The sequence below is a fragment of the Lacerta agilis genome, chromosome 2 (genome assembly GCF_009819535.1).
Source record: "Lacerta agilis isolate rLacAgi1 chromosome 2, rLacAgi1.pri, whole genome shotgun sequence".
Classification (NCBI taxonomy): Eukaryota; Metazoa; Chordata; class Lepidosauria; order Squamata; family Lacertidae; genus Lacerta; species Lacerta agilis.
The window spans coordinates 414182-422288 of record NC_046313.1 but is presented as its reverse complement, the minus strand read 5'-3'; the positions used below and the strand labels follow the sequence as shown (position 1 = coordinate 422288).

Below are 8107 nucleotides of genomic sequence, written 5' to 3'. Positions count from 1 at the left end.
TCAGACCAATCTGATCTCATTTTTTGACAGAATTACAAGCCTGGTAGATGAGGGGAACGCTGTGGATGTAGCCTATCTTGATTTCAGCAAGGCCTTTGACAAGGTGCCCCATGATATTCTTGTAAAGAAGCTGGTAAAATGTGGGCTAGACAATGCTACCATTCAGTGGATTTGTAACTGGCTGACTGACTGAACCCAAAGGGTGCTCATCAATGGCTCCTCTTCATCCTGGAGAGAAGTGACTAGTGGGGTGCCACAGGGTTCTGTCTTGGGCCCAGTCTTATTCAACATCTTCATCAATGACTTGGATGATGGGCTTGAGTGCATCCTGATCAAGTTTGCAGATGACACCAAATTGGGAGGGGTGGCTAATACCCCAGAGGACAGGATCACACTTCAAAATGACCTTAACAGATTAGAGAACTGGGCCAAAGCAAACAAGATGAATTTTAACAAGGAGAAATGTAAAGTACTACACTTGGGCAATAAATAAATAAATAAATAAAATGAAAGGCACAAATACAGGATGGGTGACACCTGGCTTGAGAGCAGTACATGTGAAAAGGATCTAGGAGTCTTGGTAGACCACAAACTTGACATGAGTCAACAGTGTGATGCAGCAGCTAAAAAAGCCAATGCAATTCTGGGCTGCATCAATAGGAGTATAGCGTCTAGATCAAGGGAAGTAATAGTACCACTGTATAGTACCACTCTGGTCAGACCTCACCTGGAATACTGTGTCCAGTTCTGGGCACCACAGTTCAAGAAGGATACTGACAAGCTGGAACGTGTCCAGAGGAGGGCAACCAAAATGGTCAAAGGCCTGGAAACAATGCCTTATGAGGAACGGCTTAGGTGTGTTTAGCCTGGAGAAGAGAAGGTTAAGGGGGGATATGATAACCATGTTCAAATATATCAAAGGATGTCATATAGAGGAGGGAGAAAGGTTGTTTTTTGCTGATCCAGAGAAGCGGACATGGAGCAATGGATTCAAACTACAAGAAAGAAGATTCCACCTAAACATTAGGAAGAACTTCCTGACAGTAAGAGCTGTTCGACAGTGGAATTTGCTGCCAAGGAGTGTGGTGGAGTCTCTTTCTTTGGAGGTCTTTAAGCAGAGGCTTGACAGCCATCTGTCAGGAATGCTTTGATGGTGTTTCCTGCTTGGCAGGGGGTTGGACTGGATGGCCCTTGTGGTATCTTCCAACTCTATGATTCTATGATTCTACCTGGAAACCAATGTCCCCACCGTGGAAGGACATGTGGATCCAGAATTGGCCTCCACAGTCACTGTTAAAACCGTGTTCATGGAAGACCATCTTAGTCATTCGTCTACAAGTGATCTCCAGAGAAGACGAATACGTTCGCATTAATTGATAAATACGTGTAATGCTATCTATGCATTGATGTGCAGCTGGCTGTGGCACCGTTGCACCCTGCCTACATGTGGATTTAGACTGAAGATGCAGGGGGGAGGGGTTTTAGAAATGGCTGTTTTGAGATCTGCCTTGAGATCGGCATGACTTCAGCCCAGGGTTGCTTCCTGCCACTTTGTGAGCTACTCACAAGCCACCTCCTTTGTTCTCCTGCCTCCTGTTAGTTACCACAATCCAGTGCCCCGTTTCTATTCCCCGTTTCTATTATATATAACCACCACCTACGGCTACACGATTACGCCTTGAGAAAGATCCGTCCCGTCTCTCTTCCTCTCCCTGCCCCCCTTCTTTCGTTCATCTGCCTGCCTGCCCCCCTTTCACCGCGGCGCCTACGGGCAAGAATGGAAGGGATCAGCTGTCCCACTTCAACATCCTTGCTCCGCAGCGCCCCTAGTGGCTGGCGTCCTGGTACTGCAGCTATGGAACATTCTGCAAGACTAAGAGCGACAAAGTAGCGAACTCTCGAAACCGGATGCTTTCGCTAGGAACTGTTCAGCTAAGAAAACGTCGCATCTCTCTTCGGAAACTTAATTCTCTTCCTGTAACCTTGTGTAAAATTGCTTGAAAGGTATGATTTTGTTCCTAAACTGTAGACCAAATGCGTTACGCCTTGCCTCGTGGGAATCCAGATGCCATCCATAATCCCTAAAGTCTAAAGTCACGCAGGCAGACGCTCCTCAGGGAAATCCCACCTTTAGGGGCTCTGCCAATTGTTTAACGAATACCACTCTTATCCAGGGGCTTTTGCATAATGGGGACCTCTGGGTTCTGTATTGTTGCCTTAATGGGTCACAGGAAAAACCTGTTTCTAGCGCCAAACTCCAGAATGTAGCTTCTCTGCCTAGAAGTGTGATGCATCTGTGACACTGACCCCATGGGACTTTGATGTTTGGGAAAGAAGAAGTCTTAATTTTCACTCCTCGATGTTAAGTTGTTTTTTTAAAAAATAGACACTTTCTCAAACTTTGTTTGACCAATAAACTGACCAAAGGCTTAATAGCCCGCTTTGCATTGCATTGCGCCTGGTTGTCTCTTCTTATTCTCCGCTCTGACCAAGGAACCCAGCATCCAGCCAGGAGTCGCCTCAGGTCAAGTCTTCTGCTGGGCACCGCCCCCCCCCTTTTGTGCTCTCTGGCAACACTAGTGACTGATTCACTTGTGGCAAATTTCCCATTCTGCTAGCATTTCTGTGTCAGAAATGGCATGCAGCCAGCAGGCACATCTTCACATGGTACAAAGGCATGTACTTCAGGGCATGCGTACAGGGCTGGAAGTCCCACCTGGTAGCAGGTTCCCCTTCACATGAAGTAGCTGGCCAGACTGCAACCAAGGCTTGGACCTTTACCTGTTGACCTGGGGGACAAGGCAGACATGGATCTGCCCACTCCTTCACTGCCCACTTCTGCCATCCACAGAGGCCTCACCTGCTGTGGTGAGAGGACTCAAAGCAGGCAAGGAGGGGGTCACCGACATTTGCTCTTTCTAGGCATTGTCCACACTTTAAAGCTCTATGTCCGAGTGCTCTTTTCTCTTTTTCTTTTTGGTCTGGAGCTCTGCCCACCAAAACCCACTCTTTAATGTTCAATCAGAGCAAATGGAAATCCACAGAAAACCTGACTTGATGTTTGCTTCAACTGAGCGTGAAAGAGCGGGTTTTTGCAGGCAAAGCTTGGGGGGGGGGAGAAGAACCACCATGTTGGGACATGGAGCTTTTAAGCATGGACTTGTGCCTGGAAAGAGAGGAGCTAAAGGTAAGTGTGTCTGAGCCCTAAGCATGCAGGACAGAACTGGGGAAGAAATGGTGGGAGGAGTTACAGTCGCCTTGTTGTCTCCCATTCATGAACGGCAGAAACATGCAGTACATGCAACTTCCTGCAAGGAATTGATATCCACGAAGGAATTCCAGCATCTATGAAGCAGCCAAAGCTGCACGGAGAACCTAAAAATAGATGAGCGCGATGAGGCTGGTGCTGAAACATCCTAGCAGCACCTTCTCCACTCTCCGCCCAAGGACAGTAGCTGTCCTGCCTCCACGTGTCTCTGCCAGCCACACTTCTCTCTTCACTTAATGGCATTACAACTTACCTTTGCCTCAAACGCTGCAGACTGTAGGTAAGTTGCAATTCTAGGCTGGCACAGAAGAAGAAAAGGCACTGAAAATGACACTGCAAAGCTTTGCTTCCTGAGAATCTGTTCTCTTTTGTAAAAAAACAAAAAACAAAAAACAGTTTGTAGCGCTGAAGACTGCAAATATGTGTTTAAATTTTTTGGGCAATACCCCCCTGAAAGCTCAGAAGCAAGAGAGGTGGCTGTTACAAGATTTCCAAAGCTCAGGCAGTGGGGCTCCACTGCCCCCTTGCTATGAATAGCAGCAGTAGAATAAATAATGCACAATAGTAAATAAGAAATAAAAATAATAGAAGTATGCAAAGAGAAGTTATGAAACTTTACTTAATTGGCAAAATTTATATAGGTCATGGAGCTCACCTTTCTCAATATTTTGGTATCTTTAAACCTGCCGAATATAGCCCTGCATGAGGCAGTCTGGTCGAGCCCCCCACCTGCACTCATGTAGTCTCAGCGTAATGGCATCACCTTTTCAAACCATACCCAACCCAGGTGGAAAAACCACCCTTGAGCCACCCTGGATTTTGCTTGAACAGTCATGCCCTACCCCCAAACATCCCAAATGTGTTTTATCCCCAACACGGCCCCTGGAAAAACAGCCACCTGGGACCTCAAGCAACATCCTGCTATGCCTTAGGCTCTGCCCTTGACTCTTCCTCCTACCAAATGCTCCTGGCCACCCCCTGGAAGTTGCCCTTCAGCATCAGCCCCATTTAGAGAGACTGCACCAATGGCTTTGTAGCTTACAGCAACCCAGCAGCTCCGCACTGGCTCCTCCCCTCCACTGCAAAGCCATTGCAAAGCAAAGAAATGCAACAGTTAAATCTGGAGGGGGAATTATCCCTCCTAGGTTTCTGTGAGATACTACACCCAGGGCTGTTTCTTCCCCAGTTCTCAAGTGTACTCTTAGGTGAGCAACAGCTTTTTCTGCTTTTGCAAAGTTAGGCTTGAGTTATTCCAAATTGTTCATGGAACTGGAATTCAAGCCCTTTGTCTGGTTTGCTTCCTAAAAAAATTAAAACAAAAACATTATGGCTCAAGATTCAGTCCTGCTTCCTCCCAATGCATCCACAGGCTCTCCCTCCAGTGGGTTTTCCAGCCCTGCAGCAGGACAGCCGTCTTGGCTCCCATTCTGAGTCTGGAACTTGGAGACAATCCTGGCAGTCTCCGGAGTGATCTCAAAGTGCTTGCGCTGCCCTCGAGTGTCTGGCGAGTTGCTGCGGCTGTTTGTACCTTGCTCCAGCAGACTGCTTACTGCCTCTGAGCCAGCCATGGTAGCAGCCAGCAGGGGCAGACTGGGCGCTTTGGGGGTGACCGTGCGAGGGTGCTTCACAGGCATCCGGCTGAAGCGCCCCCTGGTCTGTGGGCTGACATTGGCGGCTTCAGGGTCAAGCGTAGCGTCATTCTGTTGGGTGCCATCACTGCTGTTCAGCTCTGAGTGAGGAGGAGAGATATTAGGGAGAATTAGGGAAGCAGACAACCTATTGAATGTATCATCCCAGGAAGCAAAAGTCTTAACTTGAAAGTTGTCCCAATGCAATGATTATTAAAAGTTAACAATGAGGAAAGCTCTTCCTTGATCACTTCCTTTGCTGAGCTTCCCCAAGCACTGGAGTTGAGGTGGAGAGACACTTGGGAGGGAAATGGTGGTTTTAATCCATGGCAGAGATTTAAATAAAGCAGGAGTGTTGGGACAAGGAGTTGTTGTTTTAAAAAACAAAAAACAAACAAACTAGTTTTATGATGGAAAAATAGCAGAGATGGATGCAACACAGACGCTAACACAACAGAGCCATTCTAAGCTTCCTTCTTGTGTACTCAAACCTTCTTTTAAACTGCCATGTCCCCCCCCTCAGTGTCACTTCTGCCCACTCTATTCAAACCTCTGCCATTATTTAAAATCACCACAGTGTTCCTCCATCCCCGCTTTATTGAAACCCCTGCCATTGTTTAAAACCCCCACTTTCCCCCTCTCTCTGTGACTTTAGAGCCCTGTTTCACTCATTTCTCTGCTATTGTTTAAAACTTTATCTGACCAAACTGCGGGAGGCAGTGGAAGATAGGAGTGCCTGGTGTGCTCTGGTCCATGGGGTCACGAAGAGTCGGACTAAACGACAACAACAACTCAAAACTTCAGTCGTTGTTTAGAACAGTCCCTTCCCCGTTTCAGCGCATCTCCCTGTATCTCCAGTACTCAAACTTCTCCCTTTCCAATTCCTTAGCTGCCTCATATGAGAGATATGTACTCCATAGTACTTTCATACAATGTTTTGACAATGAAGATCCTTTAGTCAAACCTCTGCTGTGGCTTAAAATCACCATTTTCTTTCAGTTCTCTCCATCTCTGCTTTACTCAAACGTCTGCCATTTCTTTAACCACTTTCCCCCTCTCACTGTCTCTCCCTTCCCACTCCTAAGCCATGGCCTCTGCTGTTGTGCAACCTGCTTTCACTTTGGCACCCCCACAGCACTATGACTTCACACCAAACCAGGAGTGATGCAACAATACAAATCCTCCAATGGGGGCTGTGCAATAACAGTCATTCCTTTCTTATTATATTGAGATATATCATTTGGGTTTGGCCATTCTGATACTAGAGCAGGCAAAATTTAGAATGTAGCGGCTTCTCAAAATGTTGATATAGAAACATTATCTAGAGAGACAGGGTGTCCAGAAGTTATGAGGGAGACATTGTGGATCTTAATGGTTTGGAGGAAGAGTGGGAGCACCCACTGCTGAACCTGAAGAATACAATATTCTCTCCCCAAAATATGAACCAATATTCTTTAAATGCCTGATCGGTATCTAGGAAACAACTTTACCTATGATTTCCCCACTTTCAGGAAAGTGGGTTTGCTCCATACACTGCTTCTGCCTGGCACTGGTAGAGCAACAATCCACAGCAGTGCTATTGTCTTCATCCAGATATGGCTTCTGTTGGAAGGAAAAGCCTTGTTTGTGAATCTGTGTATTGGCAACTATATGAAGGTGTGGCTGCTGCAAGAAAAGGGTATGTAAAGCAAACTTGCAAAACGACTTGCAAAAAATTAGAATCAGAGTCAGAGGGAAAGAATCCCATTACTGTGAAGATTCCACCTAAACATTAGGAAGAACTTCCTGACAGTAAGAGCTGTTCGACAGTGGAATTTGCTGCCGAGGAGTGTGGTGGAGTCTCCTACTTTGGAGGTCTTTAAGCGGAGGCTTGACAGCCATCTGTCAGGAATGCTTTGATGGTGTTTGCTGCTTGGCAGGGGGTTGGACTGGATGGCCCTGGTGGTCTCTTCCAACTCTAGGATTCTATGTGTGTGTGTGTATAATCATTTAATTACAGAATTTCATTTAAAAGTTTTTAAATCCAAGTGCCACATTTAAAAAGGGGGGGGATTAGGGTTAGGGTTAGGGGGTATTTTCATTATTTTAGAAAGATTTTTGTTCCAGATTGTTCCCTGTTGAAACATCCATTTTGCTCACATTTTGTTTTCAGAATTTGAAACTGGTCACTGCCATTTGTGGTATTATGTGGTTTTGAAATGTCAAAAATGGATCTATTCAGATAAAGCTGAAATGGTGGCAAAATTTCGCTTCCCCCCACTCCCATACATTGCATGGCAATTTATTTTTTAAAATTGAGATCCATGTAAAATGTAGAACATTGGTGTCTCCATCGCAGTTTGCACCACAGAGGTCAACCACATGCAGACTGACAAGCTCAGAAGAAAAGATGGAGGCAACAGAATCTGAGAAATGAGGGATCCTTGTATGCCGAGTCTTTTAGTAATCACAAGGCCTGTTACTCATATTGGTCTTAGAACCAAGGTGTGTGCTGAGCAGAAGCACATGGATTGTACTGCATCAAACTACAGATCAGGGACAGCATTTTGAATTTTCTCCCATAAAACACTGCTTGCATATATAAAGCTTAGGAGAAGAGTTCTAGGCTAATTTTTCCCTTGACATGTTAGGTTTTCATGTGCAAAAGGTCATGCATGTGTGACTCAAACATGCAGTTCCTTTACCTGTGAATGCACACGCTGATTGCTGGGAGGATTTTTAAATTTTCTAGCAAATGTCTGGGTTGGATTGGGCGTTTGGCAGGGGGGTTGGGGGTTGCACTTTGCCCACTCAGCCAAAAAAAGCTCAACAACCTTCTGCCACCACCAGTCATCCAGATTTTCACTTCTAGAGATATGGCAATCCTAAAATACCAATTTCTTAATTTTGGGTTCAAAAAAAATAGTGGTCGCCTTTTACATTGGAGCGTCTTATCAGAGCCGTCTCATCCATAGAGGCCGGTGGCGCGGCGCGCCAGGGCGCAGGGCACCCCAGGGGCGCCCCCGCGAGCCCACCGGCATACCTGGCTCCCCCTCCCCAACCCGCCCCCGCCCCCACGGGCAGGCAGGCACTCGCGCGCTGGCGGGCGGGCGGGCTGTAAGCTGCCCGCCCTCGCCTCCCGGAGCCCCATCTGGAGCGCTGAAGCGGCGCGGGGCTTTGCGCGACCTTCCAGCACTCCAGCTGGGGCTCTGGGAGGCGAGGGCGGCGGGCT

At 46.9% G+C, this 8107-nt stretch overlaps 1 protein-coding gene across 2 annotated transcripts in view; it reads right to left on the bottom strand.

Moving 5' to 3' along the window:
* Positions 1–3870: 3870 nt before the first annotated feature.
* Positions 3871–8107, bottom strand: part of GMIP (GEM interacting protein) — a 77903-nt gene continuing 73666 nt past the window's right edge. For both annotated transcript variants that reach the window (XM_033136458.1, XM_033136459.1), the window contains 2 exons: positions 6387–6498; positions 3871–4997 (listed from right to left, as the gene is read on the bottom strand). In XM_033136458.1, the coding sequence (XP_032992349.1) occupies positions 4600–4997; positions 6387–6498 (510 nt within the window). In that variant the 3' untranslated portion in view covers positions 3871–4599. The remainder of the gene's footprint in view (positions 4998–6386; positions 6499–8107) is intronic.